The sequence below is a fragment of the Dicentrarchus labrax genome, unplaced genomic scaffold, assembly GCF_905237075.1.
Source record: "Dicentrarchus labrax unplaced genomic scaffold, dlabrax2021, whole genome shotgun sequence".
Lineage (NCBI taxonomy): Eukaryota > Metazoa > Chordata > Actinopteri > Moronidae > Dicentrarchus > Dicentrarchus labrax.
In genome coordinates this window covers 13,759,376-13,784,205 of record NW_026136705.1, presented here as the reverse complement: position 1 = coordinate 13,784,205, position 24,830 = coordinate 13,759,376, and the positions used below count along the sequence as shown (strand labels likewise).

General features: G+C 38.7%; 1 protein-coding gene and 1 long non-coding RNA gene across 3 annotated transcripts; both read right to left on the bottom strand.

Moving 5' to 3' along the window:
* Positions 1–230: 230 nt before the first annotated feature.
* Positions 231–3,478, bottom strand: LOC127364417 (uncharacterized). The gene is made up of 2 exons (XR_007885016.1): positions 3,374–3,478; positions 231–3,218 (listed from the first exon to the last, which is right to left on the bottom strand). It is a non-coding gene; the product is annotated as an uncharacterized LOC127364417 (long non-coding RNA).
* Positions 3,479–6,337: 2,859 nt separating this feature from the next.
* msna (moesin a) lies at positions 6,338–24,078 on the bottom strand. Of its 2 annotated transcripts, XM_051401030.1 has the most exons (13): positions 23,756–24,078; positions 14,221–14,304; positions 13,659–13,754; positions 13,246–13,520; positions 13,054–13,137; positions 12,559–12,705; positions 12,308–12,404; positions 12,054–12,217; positions 11,618–11,748; positions 11,351–11,511; positions 11,123–11,215; positions 9,211–9,441; positions 6,338–8,931 (listed from the first exon to the last, which is right to left on the bottom strand). In XM_051401030.1, the coding sequence occupies exons 1-13, from the start codon at positions 23,765–23,767 to the stop codon at positions 8,767–8,769; spliced, it is 1,740 nt and encodes a 579-aa protein (XP_051256990.1). In that variant the 5' UTR covers positions 23,768–24,078; the 3' UTR covers positions 6,338–8,766. The 2 variants fall into 2 exon arrangements, with proteins under 2 accessions (XP_051256990.1, XP_051256991.1); XM_051401031.1 differs by lacking the exons at positions 13,246–13,520; positions 13,659–13,754; positions 23,756–24,078 and having other exon boundaries at positions 14,221–14,279.
* Positions 24,079–24,830: the final 752 nt, after the last annotated feature.

The following is a 24,830-nucleotide window of genomic DNA, read 5'->3' as shown; positions in this document are numbered from 1 at the left end:
TATTTTAGGATACATTTTGCAGTGTCTTCATCGGATGCATCGCTATGAACATTTACTGATAACTCAATAATTTAATGCAAATGGTCAATAACTCACATTCCTCTCACATACATACACATATACACTGTGTAATGTATGTCTGTATTGTCTGAGGTGTGGTGGTATCATTCTAAACATGTTGCATATTTGAGCTTTTCTTTGCATGAATAAATGTCTCAAGACTGAATATGTTGTGTGTATTGTGTTCACTATCAAACTTTTTAATATGAAGCTGGTCTCATGAATGGGACAAATCAAAGAATAGAGCTCTACCACCACTTACTGGGCAAACAGAGGTTGCTTGTAGAATTACAGTCATAAATGCAAGACAGAACACAGTTGATATATAGAAAAGCCGGCAGCTTGAATCAAAATGCAGACAAAAGAGACTTTTTACATTGTGTAGTGACATTTTTAACAATTTCATGCACACAACCGCCACCATTGACCACATATAACCTGTTTACTTCACACTGAATTACTTCACACACTATAATATAACAAGTGTGAGTGATGCACAGATATCTTTGGTGTATTATGGTGTCAGGTATTATTGCAGATGAGGTTTGACTTCTTGGAAACACAGATAAGTACTATAATGCACAATTTGTGCAATGAAATTGCAACGGTTGAGGACAACTGGTCCAAAAGTACAGCCTGTGTGGCTCAACAATTTGAATAAGGTACATTTATTGTTGATGTCTGTGCTAAGTTTGAGTTTAATGGATAACTGATCCAAAAAAAAAAAAAGATCCATATGCAAACTATTCAGATGACTTTAAAACATGTGTTAAAGTCCTGTTTCAGACCAATGTTATTCTAAGAACATTTCCAACAGCCTTGGAAACTAGACAAGACTCGCTTACAGTATACAGCACAACTTGACATTTGAACAACCTTCAAAAAAAGAAATCTGGAAAGAAATAAGAGCAACATGATATGGTTTCTGGCTACAGTGCTTAGCACTGCAAAACATGTAAAAAAATTATTTTCGAAATACTCCAATTGGAATTAAACATCCCCTAATAGTCAGAAATCAGTTGTGATGTAACGGCATATGAGAGTGTGATAAAAAATATATCATCTTCACCATCTGCACATTAAGCCGTGCAGATAAAACTCGACTGTACATCATCCACTTAATTATGTTTATACCAAGCATGCTCAACACATGATAGATTAAAGGAGGTGCAAAAGTTTGATGCAGAGGTGTACCACTGCAGCAGTGTTCATTTCTGAAGTGCTCATGACTTGCATGGTGTGTTACCAGCCAAAATAGTGATGATAGTAGTAGATGTGTGTGCTGCCCACTGATCATGATTTAGAACTTTTAAACTTATACTACTATCGCCAGTCTGCCCTCATGTACCTGTGTGTATGACTTTTATTGTGGTTTTGTTTAAATTTATGATTTATTTTATAGACGTATGTGGATTGTGAATCTTTTTTTTTATGTCTGTGCTTCTGCTCTGCATGTGTCATGTTAGTGTTGTCTTATTTAGTCCATATGATATTTCCTTTTGTTTTGTACGTGCTTTTGCATTATGGGCCTCTGTGTTTTAAAAAGTTACTGAAAATGCAAAATAAGGTTGTCCATAAGGATGTTTCAATTAACTTATTATTATTCAGCATTTTTATAAATTATATTAATAACTTTGCAAATTCAGTCTTAAATTCTCTTTTTTAGGATGACTTAAAAGGGACTACAGATGAAAAAAACTTCATGACTAATTTTACTGCTTTTTACAGGAGTGTTTTATCAATATGCACCGTCCCTGCTAAATATACCAAGAAATAAATTAAAATATTAATGAAGCGTCATTTGATGCAACAGAAGTCAGAAACACTTAGTGAGAATGTAGATAATAATTGGTATTTCAGTATAAACAGGCATACACATTTGTTCTTACACATATAGAAATACATGTCCCCACAGGAACAGGAAATGCAAGGCGGACCGATAAGTGTCATCTTTTAGAAGTCAGTTAAATGATAAGCTTCTATGTACAACACTTCCAGCAGCTTTTGAATACAAGCATGGCCCTTCATAGATCAGCCTGTAAAAACTGCACCTCATTAACCTTTATTGTACATGGTTGATGCATTTTGGCAGATCATGTTATCACACATAGGGCCTAAATTCCAGGGTCACTGTATATTTTGCTTTTATTCTCTTCATCTCTGTATCTCGACTAAGTCCAAGTCAGATTTTCACAATGGAAATGAAAAAAAATTAAAAGAAAACCAGTCCCACATCTTGGCAGAGAGAAAGTTCACTTTCATCAGGGCTGAACATAACAATTTAGCAAAATATTGAATGGAACAAATGACGCAAGCACCTAAAAACTTAGCATCCCTTTAGTCTTTACATGGTTTTGCTTGTACACAATAAAATACACATAATATAATTTAGCTTTTTCATTTGATCTCACTTGCATGTCCAGCAACAGCTCATTGTATATGACAGGTCGTTCTCATTAGTTTCAAGAATACATTGCAAAAGCTTATTTTAACCTCTGTAACCCTCAGAGTAAAAATTGTGTCAGAAAATAAAATAAAAATGATGCAAGAACATACCAAACGATGGAATCAGAGTAGCCTTACTTGTCCTAAAAACGTGGCATGTTTTGCTGAGCTACCTAGTGACTGTGCTGTAAGCCTATAAAAAAACTGAAAAGGGAAGGATAGGCTACTCTTTGGTCAATAAACCTTTTAACATACCTCTCTTTTTCAAACATCTCTATGAAGCCTTTGGTGAGTCCTCTTTTACACATATTTAGATTCTCATGGGATAGAATTATTCTTTCTGTTCATTAAAACAATGATATGTGAGAGTAATTTTGCATTTGATTTACTAACTAACTGGCAGTTAAGCATTTGTGCATCTTCAGCGCTACCACTTTAACCACTGTAAACGTTGTTCCTTGTCCATATCCTCAAAACATTTACAAGAAAAGTTTTTGCTTTTGTTGCCTTGATGTTTTCAGTTTCCTTGGTGTGGTAGATCACCCAGGGGAGTTGCCTGCTCAGTCTGTTGCGTGACCCAGTAAGGGTTAAATCTGTAGACAAGTGACACCTCACTTGGGGTATTTGACAAACTGACACTCACTGATACAGAGTGTCAAACTCAGCTTGTCAAATACACTAAGTGGGGGGCCTGATCTTGTAAAAAGATGGCTCTGTAGAATAAATGAACAAGACAACATGTAGCACTCCAAGCAAACATTATCAAAGACCTAGAAACATGCATATATTTCCCTTTTCACATAAAGAGATTGTTTTTGTACACAACATTTTAAATTAGGTTATATTAGATTGGATACCAATCGGTTACCTGGGTGTTCAGATCTGTTGATGTTGAGGCAGATGAGTCCGAGAGCAACACTCCTCTTTCCCTCACAAGAGTTCACAATGATGACACTGTGCACAAGACAATTCGTTTGACCACTGAGCTTCAGCGCTGCAAAGAGGAAGTCAAAACAAGGAAGATAACTGCAAAGCTAGCTCTCAGGAAATATGTGGAAATAAAGTGTCAACATGTCATGGTTGTGAAATGCTGTTGAAGGCTTTCGTGGCGCACAGCTTTTGAGATAATGGTTTTTGCTGAGACATATTCGACAGTTTTGTGGCATTCATGCATTCTCACTATTGTGCTCAGAAAGTGCTTATGGAACTGTATTTATAGAGGTTTATAATAATAAGAATCAAACAAGTAGCAACTTTATTGTATCAATAACAATTTCAGATCAGTCAGTGCAGCATGTAGATATATATATCTTTATATTTTAAGTAAGTTTAGGGTTACTTGATAAAGGTGTTAAAACTTTAAGATGAAATTAAGTACCAGTCTCCTTTATTAGTCTTTATCGCACTGTTCCTGATACAGTGTGACAGTGTCATTAATGACAATGTATTTTTGTATTTCTCTCCACTTTTGCACTATTAGCCATCACTGGCCATCATCTGCGCCCTTCTGCTTCAAGGACAAGCATCAGTGTTTAGTCTGCACTGCTGATTGGTGGTCTGTGAGTCGGTTTGATCCCACTCACGTGCAAAACAAGGGTCAGGGCAAAGAAAAAGACTACCAGCTGTTTCAAATGCCATCCCATGGAGAGCACCCAACAACTTCCTGTCAACTCACGTAACCAATACTCCCTGAAGAATTTTCATAATGTCTGGAACGTCTGGAAGTTATTACTGTATTGCAATTCTAGTTAGCATTACCCACATGTTTTTGCAACGACCAGAATGTACTAAGCATGGCGCTGTGTAACTTCCTCATGTTACTCTAGACCAATGCACTGTGAATCACTACTGGACTTCCCTCTACAGCTACAACTGTACTGTATGTTGAGCTTCCTTAATACACAAAGTGGCTGAACATTGAAACGCTGTATATACGAGCCTAATCCAAATGTTCCTCCAATCTCTTTTTAGCAGGAAACAGGGGAGGAAAAAAAGAGGCCGGCTGGGATAACTAGGAGAAGCTAAGTGGGGAAAAAAGACTTACACTGAACTTGATCTTAGGCAACAACTCCCACTACGGCTTTAGTGATGAGTGCAGTATGATATAATAACTGTACGATGCATCATCACTTTCCATCTCCACCATGCACTTTGAAAGCATCTATGACCCAACTTTACAGAGATCCTTGTCCAAATGCCCTCATCCAGTACCCTGACACAGCTCTGCACCTTCACTGCATGCTAAGGCCTACAACATATAGCATCATGTGACTCGTAGTTAATGCACATACTACCTACATCTGTAACGTGAAGCAAATGTTCCTGAAACATGTCGGTTAGGTATAGTATAGTATAATATGGTATAGTATAGTAGTGTATTTATACACACTTAAGATCTGTAAATAAAATAAATTTAGCAACGTCCACACAGCTGTTCAGAGCTGTACATTTTCTATGCTGTGAAGTAATCAGACAACCCCCTACCCTCTGAGAAATATGACTGAAGCAAGGGAATATATTTAAAGTTTCTCACAGTATGTGAAGTACACTGAAGTATGTACGATGACTTTTGTTCAAACAGAGAGACTCATGGCAGCTTATCGCTAAGTGGCAGTTCAGAGTGTGAATCATTTCAACACCCTTTTCAGGCCACCAGTACCACACATATAGGGGAAGTGGGAGATGAAAAAACACCTCCCTTTGGTGTTGAGAAAGAGATGGTTGATTTTCATCAATTTGTTCAACAAGAATTAACTGAACTTCCTGTTGCAAATAGCTGGAAATGTGTATGACTACCTTAACTTATTTGGTAAGAAATATATTAAGCTACCAAGACTAATTGAGTTAATGATATATGACATTTAGCTGCCACAGGTAGAAAAGAGAAGTGGTGTCCACATACTGTATATATATGTTATTTTCAGTTCTTACTTATTTAACACTATTAACAAAACTCTGTGGAAAGGTTTCTGAGCTGTGCACAGGCTTGTGACTGGAAATGTGCGCCTGTTTCAATAGAAAAGCCGGAAGCTGTCAACCTCTGCACACAGAGTCATAGGTTTTAAATTGCAAATCAAACAGAAAGTTTCTTATGTGCTTGCCTGTCAATCACTGAGTTTATTATATATTTAAGTTTTGAGTCTAAACCCTAAACGCTCCAATTTCAAAAATAGAGACATTTTCCAAGAGCAAACAATGCAACTATGGGAGGCGTTTCAGTGCATACTGTTCACCACGTTAAAATGTGTGCAGAAAAATAATTTGCTGAATAATTTTAAATACTTAGTGAGGGTCTGCGTGATTTTGGATGTCCTATATAGCCATGTTTCATTTCTGGTTTTCTACTCAACTTATTTTTTGTTTTCTAGAACTTGATTTGGTAAAATAAAGAAAATGGTGACCTCACAGTCACATTTCTTTGAATCTGTAAACAAAGTAGGCACAGATATATTTACTATCCATTAACGTAACCTTTATACTTATGACAATCCACACATCTTCATCGACGTGAATAAACTGACTTTCATTGTTCATTGTTGCCATGTCACCCTCACTGCAGGCTGAGTGTAAACTGCCACCATGTGGCTCATTGCGAGACTGCAGCTACAAGTACAACAGCAGGTGTGAATTACAGTTTGTTAATCATTGGCCAAAACTTAATCTGATGAGTATGATCACTCTAGTATACTGTAGAAATGTTGTCAACATATTAATGAATTGCATGTAAGCAAAGATAAACTGTTTTTTTACACTTATTGCAGAAACCATAGCAGCAGTAGTTATAATATAGTAACAGTAGTTGTGAAATACAGAGACTGACAGGAAATTTAAATACGGTTTAATCTGTTTTTTATTGATGAAAGGAAGACCTGAAGCAGCGAGATCTGATGGAAAACCTGGCCAAGGCACTGTCTGTCAATTTACACAATTACATTTCAGTCCTTTTTGATTCAAGACAAAATATTGAGTAGCATCTTTTAATAAATTTATTTTTCACACATGATGACTTGAGTTCAAATTACACTTGATTCTTAAAAGAAGGCTGTCAATACATGGTGCTTCAGGTAGAACATACAGTGCAGCATTAGAAAAGGTATTGTCAAAGGCATGTAAAGGTAACCAAAATAGCAACAACTGCATTTTTATCTTTCATGGCAAATACAAGAACTCTAGGCAGCAACGGGCAAGAATACTGTATATCAAAATCTTGGTACAAATGACAAATGATCATTCAATAACAGAAGTCAAAATAAAATAGAAAGAAATATGTATCACTAAAATACATTTACTTTGAACTTGCAAAATAGTGTAAATAAATCTTTCAAACTTAAATTTCTAAATATCTGAGAACAAGCAAAACCCTTCGCATGTCTGAATGGAAAAAGTAATCTGGAATAATGGCACACGAACGTACGTTTTGTTTGTTTTTATGCAAAATGTTTTGGCCTGGTTTAAAACTTCCATGCATGGTATATTGCCTGCTTTTAGCAGTATAAGATGAACAGAATTTCCTGTGGTCTGGCTTTTCATTGGTCCTAGAACAGGCTTTGGGGTGTTGCTTGTTCCATCAGCCTACTATCACAGCAGTGAGCTGTTCAATTAGTTTACAACAAAACACTATTTTAAAAATGTTGTTCTTTCTGAACAAAAACTGTTATCTTTGACAAGTACTTCTAGATTTTATTATACAAAAATATCCTAAGCGGTGTCTATCTTTAACCTTACATAATTGTATCACATCGGAAAAATCCAAATTACAAAATACACAAATGTCTTTAAATACACAGTATATCAAAAATGCATGCATTGGAAACGGTGCCCCTTGAGGACAGTAAATCTGTTCTGACTCATTTTGCAAACGCTGTGGTTTTCCAGTGCATGTTTAATTAAATTATTTTATTTTATGCATCAGGTTCTATGTAGATTTTGCCGATGACAATGGAGCATTTAAGATTAAACTACAACTTCTACCTTTACAGATGAATTTATCGGCCTTTGTTCACCAACAAAAGCCAACTTGACATGTGAGAATTACAGTGTAAATCCTTATGCTGTACTGGTTATATCAATGCTAAAAACCAAGAGAAAGAAAAACTGTATTTGATTATCAAACAACATCCTCAATGATGATCAGAGTTAAAAATTAAAAGCAGAGGAATAAAACTTAAAGGAACAGTAAAATCAACCTCAGATGTCCTGTCAGTCTTTTAATTGAATAATGATGACACTAACAATACAGCATTTTCTTTTGATTTTGCAGATACAATTTCAACCTAACTAATTCAGTGTATGTAGGCTAAAAAATGTCTAGCTAGTTATTAAAATGCTTCTCAGACACCAGATTTGCATAATTTTCAAAATGCTACTTTTATTCTTTTAGGACTTAAAGAGTATATCAAGTTCATTCATAGTTTACAATTCAGGATGTTTCTATGTAGATTTAAAAAGAAAGTCATTTGTTTCAGCCTTAACAGCAATGTTTACACTAAAGCCTTAGTAGTAAACTGATTTGAAGGTGTTCAGAAATTTAAAAACAGACAAAATATCTACATGAAATTGATCTTTCATATCACCCTGTAACTGAGGTGTAAATACTGATTCTGATTTGTAATGTACAGTTGGCTGTTTCTGAATACAGTCAAAATAAAAAGCAAAAAAATCGTACATTTACAAAAATAATACTGCTCTATTAACGCTCCACACAGACACTTCAGGGTCCTATCATATGTATTTGCTTATGTAGATTACAGTGCATTTGGCTTTAAAACTATGGGCAACGGATAATTAGAGAAACATCACTGTCTGAAAGATGCAGCTTGCTGTGAGGAACCGTTGCGTGTACAGCAGAAATATATCTACAAGAAAACTGAAATTTGGATTGGTCTCTGAGCCTTTGATTTTGAAATCATTATCTAAAAAATGTGACAAAAACATAAAGAAATTAAAAATGCTTACTCAATGTGTCATGAAATGAGGCGTGAGCCTAATACGAATATGCTACATAAACCCCTCATGAGGAATGTACTAATAAAATACAGTATGTCCCTTTTCAACCAGTGACTTGCCTAAATTCAAAGTTAGGAATGATAACAAATGGAGTTTTCCAGATCCATATTTGTACATTGTGCTGTGCTTGTGCAACCACGCCGTGTTGTGGATCTGATTTATTTGGGTACAGAGGAAACAGCTTGAGTGAGGCAGGACTGCAGTCCAGGCAGACTGGCCCAACTGCTTGGGCTTTTGCATTGGTGGATGCAGACATCACATGCATTCAAACTCATCGATGCGCTGTTTGGTGTTTCCTGACCGGATCTGTCTAAGGGTCTTGTACTTGTCTCGTCCTGCTTTCATGTTCTCTGCGTGGATCATGTCATTCACTGTTTTCTTGGTCTCATCCCGAGCGTTGGCCAACTCTGAGCTTAAAGCCTGGAAATACAGTCATCACAGTATTAACACATCTCACAGCATTATGTTGTTATAAACATATGAGACTCATTCTTACCCCTGAACATTTTTGTGATTCACACTTATTTTTGCACTGAACACATCAGCTTAACATGTAGAAGTCCTTCTCTAAATCATCTGTTTCTAAGAAGTGATAGATTCACCTTCAGGGACTCAGACTGGTCTATCAATCCAATAATTTATTGACTAATCAAATCTATACTGTATATTACAGTACAAATGAGATGTGAAAAGACTTACAAGTAGATGTTTCTGCAAACGTTCGTTCTTCTCAGCCTCAGTCATGCGCTCCTCTTCACTGCGGTCCTTGTAGGTGGCGGCAGCCGTAAACTCGGCGCTTGCCTCGGCGCTGCTCTCGTCGTTCTCGTCGTGCTCATTCTCTGCATTGAGGGGCTCCTGAACGTGAGCTGCCATCACTTTGTTTTTGAGCTCTTCTTTGGTCTTTTCCAGGTCATCCTGCACCATGGTAGCCTGAGGGAATAGAGAATGCCAATGACATGAGGCGTTAATATTTACAGTGCCCGCTAGAATCACGACTACCTGCTTGTTAAGATAAGATAAAGATTAAATAGATAGAAATGTATTCAATGTCCAAAAAACTGACAATAGGTTTAAAAAGAAAGAAGAAAAAAGAAAAAGTACTATTTCTCCACTGGCAATACACAAGTCTGGGAGGCTGTACGTGGGCACAGTGGTGCTTAGAGCTCAATGCTAATGTCAGGATGCCAACATGCTTGTAATGTGTAATGGTTCAATGTAAAGATGAGGCTAATGGGCATGTCACTAGTTTTTGGTTATCAACCAAAGCACTGCACAAACTGAAGATTTGACCTGATGATGGCGCCAGATGGAAAGTTAAGATCATCACCAGAGTTATGACATTCACAAGCCACAAATGTCGCCGTCTTGATGGCGCTAGAGGAAAAGTCAGCGACTGAACTGAAGATTAACTGACTCATCATTTCAGCTCTACTCTGCTGGCTGTGCAACACAGTTTGTTATTTTTGGCACTAAAATGAATTTAAACAATCTATTGAATACATTAATAACAACCCTATTCAGACATAGGGCATTAGAGGATAACTTGCTCTACATAACAGAACAGGAATGAAAGACGCTGAGAAAGAGAAAGTAAAAAAATAACTGATGTGCCACTGAGACTCACTTAGAAAAGGAGAGTTGTATTTCCCTCCGTTCGGTTCTCTCTACATTGTTCTCTGTTTTATTTTCTCTACCACTTCTTTATTTCTTCTATTATGTCTAAATACACTGGAGAGGGTAAATATAAATGTACAGACATTTATATATCACAGTAAATACAGTATAAGCCAGAGTGCTTGTGCTACGAGGAATAAGAGACAATTATGAGACTGGAATTTCAGCTGAATGTTAGCCAAAAATGGAAGCATGGAAACCACCACTTAGCACAGCAGTCTCACCAGAATATCCTAATGATTCAAAAGAGTCAAACAGGATTTCCTTCACACAAAGACAGCCGTCACCAACACAGACAGAATGAGTCACGCTGCCCATAAATGAAGGGGCTGGGCTGACACACACATGCTATTTAACCAAAAAGGACATGAGGCGAGCTGTGGGCTTTCACCCCTCCCCCAAAAAACACACAACAACAAGACCTTGGGAATGTCTGTCCTCACTGCGTCACAGGGGAGGGGCTATGTGATCAGCAGACCATCAGACAGAAATTATGTTTAATGATGAACCCATTTATGAAGCACATTTTGATGCAGATATAGATAATCATATGACACAGCCATTAACTTGTATTCATGTTGTCATATGACTTCCCAGGCAAAAAAGTGAGCGTTGCACCAGTTATTGGTACCACGAATTAGTGTTCCCCTCAGTTAAAACATGGAATTCATGAGAAAAGCACTGCTCTGTCGGTCTGGCTATCTGTCTAACTCCTCATTATGTGATGGCTACAATGTCAACTGAAGGTATAAAATATAGTTGTCCAACTGTGTATCTAAGCTGCCTATTGAGGCTGCTCTGAATGCAACTATTAAGAACAATTAAGAGTGATCAGGTTATGAATCTTTTTCGATGATGAGCAGGGAGCAAAAGGTTGCTGCAATCAAAGGAAGAAGATGATCGGGTTATTATAAAAAAGTAGTAACTCAGACCATACCTTCTGTTGCCACTGCACTGCCTCTTCTTCCTTTTTCTTCTTGGCATCCTCCAGGAGGGAAATCTTCGAAGTCAGATCAGCCAACTCTGTGGCCTAAAAGGACAACATTTTCTTTTAGACTTTCTTGATACCGATATTCGAAACAACACAAAATTTCACAGCCATCAAACCCTTTTCATTTTCTTGCTTCAAAGCTAATGAATAGACAAATAGTTGCTGAGGACTGACCAGGTGTTCTTGGTTCTTCATCTGGTTCTCTGACTGTTGCAGCAGTGTCACCTTGGAGTCCTCAGCGCTCCTCAGCTCAAGCTCCAAGCGTTCAGCCTCCTCCTGAGCTCTCTTCCTTTCCTGCTCCAACTCCAGAGCCCTATGTGTTTGCTCCTCCAGCTCTGTGCAGACACACAGTCACACACACAGAAATGCACTGAAGGTAAACATCACCGTTCATTACAGTACGACGTAGAAGCTTTTCTTGGACACTGACAGGTCACATACCTTGTTGGGCTTTTTTCGTCTGCTCCTCAATCTGCTTTAATCTCTCCATTAATTCCTCCTTTTCCTTTTCAATTTTTTCCTTTTCCTTTTCTGCAACTTCTCTTTTCCTCTTTTCATTCTCCAGCAGAGCTCTAATGGAAATAGGAACAAGATATGAGATGTATTGAATTATACAGTAATCAGGATATTTTATAATTAGTACTATACACAGCGTATTTAAAAGGAATACTAGTTTACACACCTCTGTGTAAAAATCACACATAACCCCCGCTTATAATGCAGGGCATCTGTGTAAGAATTAAAATGTCTATACCAAGACACCATAAGAGCAAACCTGGGCCTTTTCTTAAGTTTTTACGACAGGATTTCAAACATCAGAAGTCACAATCTAATCTACGTGCAAAATGATTTTCTGGGAACAGCTTGTGACTCTTACCTCTCCATCTTCTTGTGGTTCTTCTCCTCCCGAGCCTGAGCCTTCATCTGCTGCACTTCAATGGTGTCAGGTTTGCGACGGCGCATATACAGCTCATGGTTGCCCATGCAAAGAGCCAGAATGCGCTTGTTGATGCGCAGTCTTGGAGCATAGAAGACAAAGTCCTAAAACGGCAACATCACAGGTTATTATTACTAGTAATACATACATTTATCGATCGTTAACAAGTGGTCTGTTATTAAGGGCTAACATACGGGTGCTTTCTTGTCAATTGGTTTGATGACAAACTTCTTGTCATTGAAGGAAATGTTCCTGATTTCACTCCAAGGAAATCCAATTTTGGGCGTCATTCTGTTGAAGACAATGCAAATACAAAACACTGGGTCAGCTGCATTACATTGGACAGATAAAATTATTAGTATTAGTAATGATAATAAACCCCAGTTAGGCTAAACATTTGCATTCATGGTAATTTCAACTATTACTTTGTTTTGGAATCACTTACTTGTCATTCTGTTCATAAATGTTGAGGCCCAAAGCATCCACTCCCAACCACAATTCTGTTCCTTTCTTATTCTTGATGCTGAAGTAGTTGACTCCATACATCTCGAGATCTTGAGCGATCTTCAGATACTCCATCATGGATTCCTCTCTGAGGACAAATAAGACTGGATTTAGCTAGTGCTTCAGAGACAGTGATTAAAAGCACAAAATCCTAAATTGTTGGAGCTCTGAATCCTGAGCAGGGCAGTCTATACTTTGCCCAACCCTGATCACCACACAGACCTAATCAGACAACACTGAGCTCAAAATGGCATGTCCCAGGGATGTGTTCAATATACAAGGCTGAAAACAAGCCTTGAGCAAGGTAGTGAGTTAGATTGTGACCAATAGCATCAAAGTAAACATATTTCAGGCAGCATTTGGGGATGAGAAAAAGTGTGAAATATCCTTTTAATGCCTTTCTTAAAACAAGCGGGCAAAGATGGTCAGTGGTTACCTCATCATGCCCTTGTGCTCTTCGTGCCACACTTGAATCCTCTCCTCCCACTGGTCCTTATTGAGTTTGTGCTGATCTAGAACTCTGAGAACACGAGACATCCGAGTGTCAGAAGTCATGCAGAGAAACAAGAACAAACACATTTATCTGACATTGGCTGGCAGATTGAATTGGTGATGAAACCCGTGTCACCTCTGAGGAAGAAGCTGTTCACTGGACAGATAGCCTGGTGTGTGGACTTCCTTGTTGTAGTCGGCATATTTGGCCTGCACAGCGTAGGAGGCCAAGAGGACTGCTGTCTCTGGAGGGCAGTAGATGTCGTCATTTAAGATTCCCTCCTTCACCTGCAGGAAGAACAGTCGCTGTGTGGCATCCTGGATTAACTCCTCTGTCACATCCTCAGGGAAGAACTTGGCACGGAACTTAAACAGCAGCGGGCTTTCCTTCCTCACATCCTGGGCTGTCACCTAAAATAAAACGTGACACGAGTGATGGATAGAGGTTATATTTCTGTAAACAGACTTGGGTTCAACAGAGTAGTTAAATCTGGACAAAGAAGGGCAAAACAGTGTGTTAGAGATTAGACAAAGTACTGAAGAGCTCACCTTCTTATTGAGCTTGAGCCATGTAGAGAAACCCTTTGTATCCTGGTACTGGAGTCCAAAGTACCAAACCTCCCGCAGCCCAATGGTCTTAACAACCTTAAAACATTAAAGCAGAAATATTATTAATGTGTCTCCTCGCCAGAACATTAGCAAACCACGTTCTATAACAAGTCTCTACAGCAAACCACAGACAACAGGTGCTGTGTTTGCTGCTGTCACTCTGACAAACATCAAACACAAAAACAACATAGAATTTTGAGACCTGTTGAGACCAAGAACCTCTTAACACTGCATGTGACAAAAATAAACACATACATAAATAAATGTGACTGTATCTCCATAAGGTTTTTTAAGTAAGTGTATCTTCTTTATCCTATACATACTTTGTATTATTCCGTATCTTCTTTAGAGTGACTTAGGGGTTGAAATTTCTCCCAAGAATATCATACGCAAATACAAACAAAATCCAGAACTCATGCTTCCAAATTAAGTTTAATTCAAACGTTTTTACCTGTCAATACAAAGCATATGACACTGGTTACCATTTAGAATTTTCTCATACCTGGTCAAAGAGTTGCTTTCCAGTTGTGTTTGGCTGAATGGCAAACTCCAGTTCAGCATCCATTGTGGTGACTCTCACACTAATCTGAGGAAGAGAGCAAAATGGAAGAATAAGTGATTATTAAAATCTATGTAGACACAGATTGCATTTTGGATAAAGTGAATGCATCTTACATAAAATCAGCATTCAGTTTCTTGGCAAAAGGAGAGCTTGATTATTATTCTTGGCAAGATCAGGAGATTACTGGCTGTAGTGTCTCACAGAAATTGCCTCGTGTTTACTTCTTTGAGCTGACAAAATGTACTGATAAATCTATGAATTTTGTTTTATGGTGGCTTTTTAGCATTTAGCATATTGATTCTCCACATATACACAGTTGGCATAGATAGTTAGATAGATAGTTGTGCCAAACTCCAACAATAAACACTGAAATGTCATTCTATGAAATCCCTCTGAAGCCTAAACTGAAAAAACATCCCTTTTCTTGTATGTACAATTTGGCACCCCCCAGTGGTAATACTAAGCATTAAGTAAATTTAGGTTTGATAAAATGACATGTACTTCTATATTCAGTAGTTCATTGGCTGATTTGAAATTAAGCGGTTGAGAAGGTTTTGAATAAATCAGGCTGTGCACAAGCAACAAAGGTGCACCCACAACCTTTAGTACACATTGGAGAACAAGGTAATTCCATGGTCCAATCAGGCCTACTGTGAACAATCAGCCAACCAAACCATCATTATAACAAGAAAAATGATATTTTGATAAACATAGAATTCATAAAAGATCATGTCTCCCACAATGTGTACAACAAACGGCGCTGCCTCAGTATAGAACTTATCTACAGGAAGTAACCACATCCTCTGGTGGCTGGGCCTCGTGAGGTACGGCCGCTAAATACTAAGCGCTCATGAGTGTTGCCTACATCCTGTCATGTATCAAGCAACCTGTCTGCTTTCTGCTAAACTATCTGCCGTAACAAGAGCAGACTTTGTAAAATACGCTTGTCTTCTTCAGGGGAACACATTTTGTTACAGCTGGTCGTTTAACCTCTGATTTAAGTGACCTGAAAAGTTGAGTACATTTATTTAACCTTAAAGTCCCCCTCAACGAGGTCGCACAAACAATAAATTGATTCTGTACTTTGTAAACTGACCATGTAGGCATTTCTCATTTTCTCTGTCCTCGTAGAGATGACGGAAACAGCAGCATGCATGTCTATTGGGAAATAACTGTGCAAGCTGAGGCCCACGCCTGCCCTCAACAACAATGGTATGCATTATTTCCCAGCGATTAGAGTTGCGTTCTTTCACATTCATGTCAGCAGGACCCCATTTACTGCTCAGGACACTTGCCTCTCTTGTCAATTCCTGTCGTCACCAGCAGCTAGTGAAACCTAAAATCTGGGCCTCCAACACAGATGCCCAAAGCCAGCCAGACATACCACTCTTTAAACTCACTATCATGAACTTTGATGAACATTTTTTCATTAGTGCAGACAAGAGTTCAGTTCATGACCACCCTGTTGGGGTTTAAGTGGTGTCATTTCCTGAGTCAGAATGGCTAGTGTTGCATGAAAAAGGAACTACACTCATACATTTTCTGCCTGGTTTGGGTGTGTCTCTCATGGCCAGAATTCAAAAACACTTAACACTCTATTATTAGCACATGCTCAAAAAAACACTCCTCTCAGGCCCACATGTCATGTTTCCATGACTTATTCTGTTTTTATCACACCAAAACTATACTCCAACTTTCAGCTTTCAAGAGGCTACACATTTAGAAGTATATCCAAAGACCAATTTAGTGACAGGGTTGTGTCTGACATTTAGATTTCTTTCAACAAGTTATTGGCCTGTTGAATGCTTTCTTCAAGAATCCTCCGCTTGACTGACTGTCTGAGACTGGGACAGACTGTGTTATTTTTAATATCTCCATTTGCTTTATTCTTACTCATACAGCTGTGTCCTAATACTTTTATTTACCACAGGGGAATCATACAGGTCTCATGCCCTTAGATATATCAGACCAGCTCATCACTTCATAACTAAAATTTTTCATCCCAAAGTACAATGGAAACCTAATTATTGATATTAAATCACATAATATAAACATTGTGGTATAAAAGTATACTGACTACTGGTTATTTAATAGTAAAGTATACTAAATGATAGACTGAAGAATGGAAGTTTTGATCTGATGATGATGATGACGCTAGATGAAAATGTGGGGAAGATGAATGTCTGTACCAAATTTCATTACAATCCGTCCCACAGTTGAGTCTGAACCAAAGTGGTGGAGTGACAATGCCGTGGCTGAAAATCCATACAGATTACAAATTGGCCCAATAAATTACATCTTAATATCATCTTAATTCCAGCTCCTGTCAGTTTTCTTTGTTGGTTTTAAGTTGCAATGCTGAAAACTCTAAATGATAAACTCAACTGGCCCACAGGCTAAAATGGGAAACCATAAAGAGCTGTATGAGTGACAGAATACAGAAAGCTGCATTAGGACACAGGGACAAAAAAAAAAAAAACCCACTTTCATTTGTAGGAAGTGGATACACTTATAATTACATGGCCATTAAGAACCATATGCAACAATAGAGAAGTTAACTCAAAAGTGAACTCTGGAAACCACCAGGTTAACTTGTCAGAAAGAGGAAGTGAAACTACTGACACAAAGAAAAGGTGTGATTTGAAGGTGCAGTACAGCCCATAGCACAAAGAGTGATGTAGGTACAATCTAGCGTACTTCTTTATAGGCTTGGGACAATATGAAAATGTCATGTCATGATTTTCCTGGCCCAAATAATTGTGATTCACAATATTATATGTATATCTGTGTATATATCCCCGGATATTCCCAATTATCCTGATAATTAAAATAATAATAATAAAAAAAGTTTTTTATTGTGATAAGTAATAATGTTGTATATTGTCCCATCCCTCCTTTTTTCGAGATGCACTTTATTAGATTAGATTAGATTAGATACTGGGAACATCCTCTTTATATAAAAAAAATAAAATAAATCACCATACACAGTACAGAAACCATTTGACAAAGACATTATTTGTATAATTATTCCCTAGGAATCCAGGATGCCCCTGCATTTAGCCACCACCCTTACATTCCAACACTGGTGTTATCTCAGTGTGCTGTTCACAATCACAATCTTTCCAACCAAAGCCAGGACAACAGAGGAGATACCACTAAGTGGTTTTAGGAGCAGGAGGGAACAAAAATGTTGACCACCAGTGTCCTTATGCATGTGGATAACACTACTTTAGAGTGACAGAGCAACATAATTTAAGAGCAGGATGGTCCCCAAGACATACAATAAAGGTACCTAGACATACGACGGTGCTAAATCTGAGTCATGTATCTGAGTCATGCCATCCGTAAGAGCCCCACAAGGTCAGCAGCTATTAAGGTCAACAACTCTTTAACAATGGACTCCCCCCCACTGTAACCAAAGCAACCATCTACCCCTACTGCAGCTTATCTTAAAGACAAACCGCACATGTCAGAGGCATGAAAAATATGATCTACTTGAGAGACATAAGAAATAAAGGGTCAGATTGAATCCAGTCAGGTGGTAGAGTTGGAATAAAATTTGAATACAGGGCATGTACAGTCTACAATCTAACCATGTCACTCCCAACAGCACGCAGTCAACGGTTTCGAAAATGCAAAGCTAACATGAAGTGTGAAAATGTGACAGTGATGACCTACCCTGTGTGAGGCACAGCACAACAGCCTTGCTATGTTATCGCTTGAAGCCAATAATACAAGGGGAATCATGTGAAAGACTTGTGAGAAACACAACAAGCATGTTTATATCCTCTGAAACAAATATACAAATATCACTGAGTTAGCAGGGAGCCAACAGGAAAGTATCTATGCTACAAAAAACAATTAAGCTGCTAATCAGTAGAAATAAGTAAATAAGTTAATAATCTTATTTCAGAAGTCTGGGTTTTCTAGTTTGAGGTCTGGTACAGATAAAATTCCACCGTTTGTCTGCAGGAATACTTCTGGAAAGAAATCCTCAACTCTCCATCCTGTCTGCTATTCAGATTAGCCTGTGGTTGTGTGCTGGATGCCGCTTTGCATTACATTGAAGAAAGCCTGTGGCTGAGCAGAACACACTGGGTGACAGGAAGAGGGAAGATGGAGAAGAGGATGAGGTTTCTTTCTAAGCAGGGGACAGTACACACAAGGGGCAAAAGGATCTCTTACAACTGTTTCCCACGACCACTTTTTATTAAAATAATCAAACATCACTACAAGCATAATCAACTATCCTTCTTGTTGTTTTTAGTGAAAAGACAGCAATTGTGGTAGAGACTGCTGCTACGACCTCCTCAATCATCTACATCCTGTTGACTGACGTTTTTTGTCACCATCTTACACACCTGTCCCACCCCATTAGCCCTGCTATTTATCAGTTAGATGCTACTACTCCTTGCCAAATTGACTATGTTGCCTGAGCTTTCAAGCACTTGTGTCTTTATTCTGGTGACACATTGCCTTCCTTTTGACCCCTGCATGTGCTGGCTAACTGTGCCATCATGTTGCCAACTATGAGCCTCCTACTGACCAAGTAAGGACTGTTTTATCCCTGCTGGTTTAGTCTGCCAAGTCTGCTTTTGGGTTCAAATACTGTTACAGCCATATACACAGAAATATGTAGACCCAATAAAAAGATTATGCAGCAACATGGAGGGAGGTGCTTTAACTATGTTCTCCAATATACATTTTTATATACCTACAACTTTTCATATTCCTAATTCTATGTTTACAGCATAGTTCAGTCCATCAATATAACAACCACTGCTGACACTGACATTGGTTTGGTGTGCAGTAATGATTTGTACTCCTTCTAGTAGTATCCATATGTTACCAGGTCAGTAGGGTATTTGCTTCATCAATTTTTTTGTGAAAGCATTTTAAATATACCTACAACTGATTTGTTCCCCTTGTATCTAACCATTAATTATCAGTAGAAGATCTAGCTGTGAGCAGTGACTCTGGATCCTCAGCACATCCGGAGCAGAACACAACGTTCACCACAAAAACACAAGACATCCCCTAATACAAACCACCAGCTACTCTGTTTGCAGTCTGCAGTATTATGTTGACTAATGCTCGCTGTAGTGCTTTGCTTATTCTATTAAATTATTATGTACACAGTTTGAACTTTGCTGGCTTTAAGGTTGTACTGGAAACTTTCAGCATAATGAGGGCCAAATAATAATGATTTATTCATCCCTAATGTCATTGTAACATCTAATTGTAACAATATTTTAATGTCTGCAATGGTAGTTTATATCCTATACAAAAAATTTGACGATTTAAACAGAAAGATGAATAAAGAAATAGACAAAAAAAACCTGCTGATTTATAAGTATATAAAAATGATAAATAAATAACAACAAAGAACTTACTTTCCGAAGTTTGATTTCCTCACAATCTCCAAACAGAGAACACTGAACAAGCTATTTGTGCAAAAAACCCAGAAGTTTTGATTGTAGTTGGTCTAACAGCTCTACCTCTACACACTGTTAATCTGCTCTGCTATGTGCACTACAGACTCATTTAATCCCCTGCTTGCATACCTCTGGGTCTTTCCATTTACCATTTCTCCATTGCCACCCTTGTTAAAGGTCTGGTCCTCCTAACAAGAAAACTGCATCTGTAATGATTTCTACATAATGGACTAAAATGGTAAGTTGTGCTCAAGTTTTGTGTGATAATAATAGGCTGTTTCTGTGTTTGTGGATAAAAAGGTGTTAATATGATTAACATTATTCACCAGTTGCCTGCTGTATTAGCACTGTGAAACGGTTCTATTGTTCAAACAACAAGTAGGAAAATAACAGCAAACTGCTGCAGTGGTTAGGGCCCATTCAGCAATACAGATCAGTGAACTGGAAAATACATCTTTCTGTGACAACATAGGGTTAAATTTTAGAAATAAAACCCAAGAGAATATGATTTTGTGTTTATTTAGTGCTTGAGAAAAATCTGGTCTATCTAAAATATAGTTTTATGCAAATTGTGGGTAGTTCCTAAATAAAGCAGATAATAAGCCACAACTATAGTTCACAACAACATCCACATGCTCTAAACTAATATAAAATAAAATAACACATCTGAGACTGATAGACACAGACCTAAAGTAAACCCTCAACTTGTTGCACTGCTGTAATGCAATCTAAAGTGGAGCATGGCATCTGAGGACCACGCTAGGGGAAAAGCAGGGAGGAGAACAGCTAGACCGTGATGTGAAAGTCCATATAAGGCTGCAGGCAAGGAAATTACCAGAGAGGAACTGATGTAAGTGCAGAAACCTTGAGTCACAACATGACTTCCTTGGGAAAGTGAAGCACTGCCAAGAGAAGTCCAGCCAAGGCAGAGTTTCTCAATAATTATTGCTTTTGTGAAACATCAAGCTTGTTACAGTTGTTTAAAACACTAAATATATTTTAAAGAACTGGGTCACCAAAGCAGTTAATGGAAAAACTGAATCTTTTACCTCCTGCTTGTTGTGTCGGGTACACAACTTTCACTGAGCGCACAGTGAGCTTCGGGGCATTTGCTGTATCAGTGTATAGCTTCCTTCAATCATACGCCTTGTCTACTGCATCTTCACATGGCACCACAAGCTTTACTAAAGGACACAGACCACTGTCTGTTGCATTAACAGGTCTGATCATGTGAAGGGAAAACGTTGCATCCCAACGGCCCACAGCCTGATGTATATAGGCTTTGCTGCATCTGTACAAAGGAGACAATATAACTTCTCTTGATGCTCCCTACTTTATATTTTGCTGTGTTGGCTGCTCATTAATTAAAGGGGAACTTGGCAACTTTTCAACTTAATAAACCCGCTTAGAAATCATTTGGATGGTTAAATGGCCTGTTCCGGTGAAAATAGTGACCTCCCCGGCTCCCCCTAGCGTCCCCGGGCGGAAAACCAACCTTGCAACTTTGGGACTACTGTCCCGTTAAGTTGGAAATAGGAAGTATCGTGAGAAGCGAGAACGAGTGAGAAACACGCACTGCTTTACGGCAATTCCACATAAACACACATGCCCCCCTCAATACCGGTTAGCCACGCCAGCTAGAACAAGCGACAATGAATGTATTACCCACCTCGGTAGACATTGCTCCACACGAAAAAGTTGCCCGGTAACAAATGCACATCAGCAGTGGTAGAAAGGGGGAGGAGGGTGCCGCAAGTGAGTTTTTTTACGTCAGTGTTTTGAAATATACGTCCCAGAGCTGTAGGGGGAGCTCGTTGAGAAAACATGCGACGACAAAAGTGAAAACCACAGAGAAATGGCTAGAGTTGCCAAGTTCCCCTTTAATACAGGCCTTATTGTATAACATATTCAACAATTCTTTTCGGTCATCATCAATTATTCTTGTTTATTTTGAGAGAATCCTGCTGCTTCCTCTTGACCATCTGTTCCGTCCACTACTAGTTTCCTATTTTCTAGCTCTTTATACAGGCTAAAGTCTCTACAGCTCTACGCAGCTGCACTTTCCCTGCAGTATCCCTGTGCTTGTGAACCCATCAGGATTGCCAAACGGCTTCTTTCGAGGTCTTTAAGGTCCACAGCTGTTACTTCAGTAGCTGCTACTTATTCTATGGGCTACTACTCTGCTGTTGTTGAGGCTAACAGTGTCCCAGCTGCACTCTGCAGAGACTTGGCACACAGACTGGCACTTAGTGATGGACTAAAAATACATAACAAGACCATAGTAAACACTTGCAGTGAACGAATAATGTTAATGCTTATTAGCTTTCTTAAAGTCAGCTTTAACTGGAGATACTGTTGAGCTCCATTTACTACAGAGAGGATACTGGATCTATGATTCTGATCAATAATGTATCACTGCTCAAATGTATTTTAATTAATTGTTTCCTCTCGTCTTGAGCTAAACATTAGCTAAAGATAAACATTTTGAATAAATGTGCCGATTTATTTCTAACAATAATCAGTTAATTGCCCTAATAGCACAATTTTTACAACTTAACAAAGGACTTATGCAAAATGGCCCTTTGAAATTTATTTTAAAATGCTGATACGATTAGAGGAATTCCTTCTGGGAAGAAGGGGATGGTGAATGCTCTTTAAGCATACCCTTTAAATGCCAGGATGCTATAACATTTTTGTCTGGTTGACAGCTGGAAAAAATATAGAGGAAGTACGAGCAGAACAATACTACAGGAAGAAAGCAGGTACAACCCTTGGTACCATTCGTATTTCTGTTTGTTACTGGGAAGTGCAGGAGTTCACAAGTCAGTTTAATGTTATGTCAACAGTGATGAATATACATACGTACATATACCCTCAGATATTTAATTACTAAAAGCTCATAAAAACGTAGCATCACATTGGCTGAGTTACTGGCAAAAATAATATAGTTTTTATAATGTCAGGTAGATTATGAGTCTAAAGCATGTACCCAATGTAGAGCACAAAGCAATCTGACGTTGTTCCTCTGAAACAAAGATAGCGATTCAATGAATTCTGCACTCTGCACTGTGACATCTTTGCAGTTAGCATCACTTTCATCATGGGTTATGAGACTGTGAGAGTGTGCATGTGGCTACCACAGCTCCGAACAACCTGCGGATAAGAACACACATTTCACAGTTTCTATATTATATTCTTAATTCAAAAAGCATTGTGCTGAGTCAAATCTCAACTCCTGCTTTCATTGGGGGCCATCTGATTGGCTCAGAACCCACTTTCACTTCTCGTTGCTACGTTGGGCTTTGTCTGTAATAATGCTGTTTGAATAAAAGAAAGAGTTCAGCCTGTGTGCGGCCCTCCTCTTTGTTCACAGCTACACCAGCACAAATCTATAAAGCTTTGGGTGCTTCTTCATTTGATTTCAGAGCTCAGAGCAAAAAAAATAAATAAAATGCTGCCTCTTTTCTTATCCCTTCATGCCACCTCCCTGTGTTAGTTTGAGTCCATTTGCTCCAGATTTGGGCAGCAGCACAGCTGGCCTGAATGACAGTTCAAATCCCTCCTTGTTAGACCTGACTGAAAAGGAGGCCTTTGGGAGGACTAGCTCGGTCGCTACTGCAGGCCACACAGCGGCTTCCGCGGAGCACCGGTTCTAGAAATGTGATTTCAGGGTGTCCAGGTGTGTGAGAGGAGTCCACAGTAACGTAATAAGGCGCTGTTCAGAGCACCAGAGTCTGAATGAATGATCTGATGAAAGGCGCTATTTTTAATGAACAAACAGGCGGGAGCGCGCACGCGCACACACCTAACGGAAAGTACCCCAGTGACTGTCGGGTGAGCTTCAATGGATGTAAAAGATTTAAAAACACAATAATATATGTACTAAATATGCTATTAGGGTTACTTTAAGGTAACTATGGAGTACCAGTGTCAAACAATACGTCCCAGTGGGGGTTTTATAGGGACAATGGAGAGAGAGAGAGACAGACAGAAAGACGGTAGTTTTCACATGATAACGTAAATGCAGTTTTCTTTCTTACCGTCTTCGGCATCTTTCCTTTCTTTTACGTCCGGTTCAGGTTTTATTTAAAAAAAAAAGTTCTTAAATCAGACCAGTTAGCGAGACCAGAAGAAAACTTTTTCCCATCAGAAGCACGGCGCCAATCAAACGCCTTCCTGTCTCGAGGAAGCTAACGTTACTTTTAGCTTGAGTACGAAGTATTTTCAGCCGTGCGCTCGCGAGCGTGTTTTTTTCTTTGTTTCGCCTTAAAGTGAAATGGACTGGAGCTTGATTTCCTGCTAACGGTACCCCCGACTGCAGAAAACCACACCCAGGCCGATGACAGGACAGCAGCCAGCCAGACTGAAAGAGAGAGTTCAGGCCAGCAGACTCCGCCTGCAGCAGCCGCATCATCATGGCTGCAGTGAGCTGCCTCTCCACTCTCTGACAAAAAGTTCAGCTGCACTCTCTCAGCACACACCGAGGACACCAATCTGACACCAATCTGACACCAAGCCTCAAAATAATCATTCATGTATAAGGATACTTTAAGAAGCATGCAGAAATGTGGAATAGCCTGTAAGCACATCACATCAGTACGATTAAAGAAAGCCTATCAAAAGGTGCAATGACTTTTATAACCTACTTTAGAAACAGTAGAACACCAGAGGAGGGTTGGTGCAGTCTGCCGGCAACCAACAGAAACTATTTGGTAGATAATAATCATAAAATCCTTTTAAGGGGTTTAGAGAAAGGGTCTTTTAAAAACTTACTACACAGGCAACTACTGAATAAACTAAAGTATTTAGTAGTATTCAGTTTCTTGTCATTTGTTTCTGCTTAAGTACACATTTCCAATATATATATTATATATTCAATCAATGTATTTATTTTCTATTTCATATGATGGTCTTATTACTGTATCGTTGAGCTTTTTGTGGTCATTGTGTGTCTGCACACTGCCATCTATTCTGTCTACATCAACCATGTCAACTAATCTGTTTCAGTGACTTTGATCTGTGTTCTGTTTCAGTTTTCGACATAAAGGAAGTTAATACAACGAGCATTGAAGTCGTGGTGGCCCTAACTGCACCTGCAACAGGGTTTGAACCACT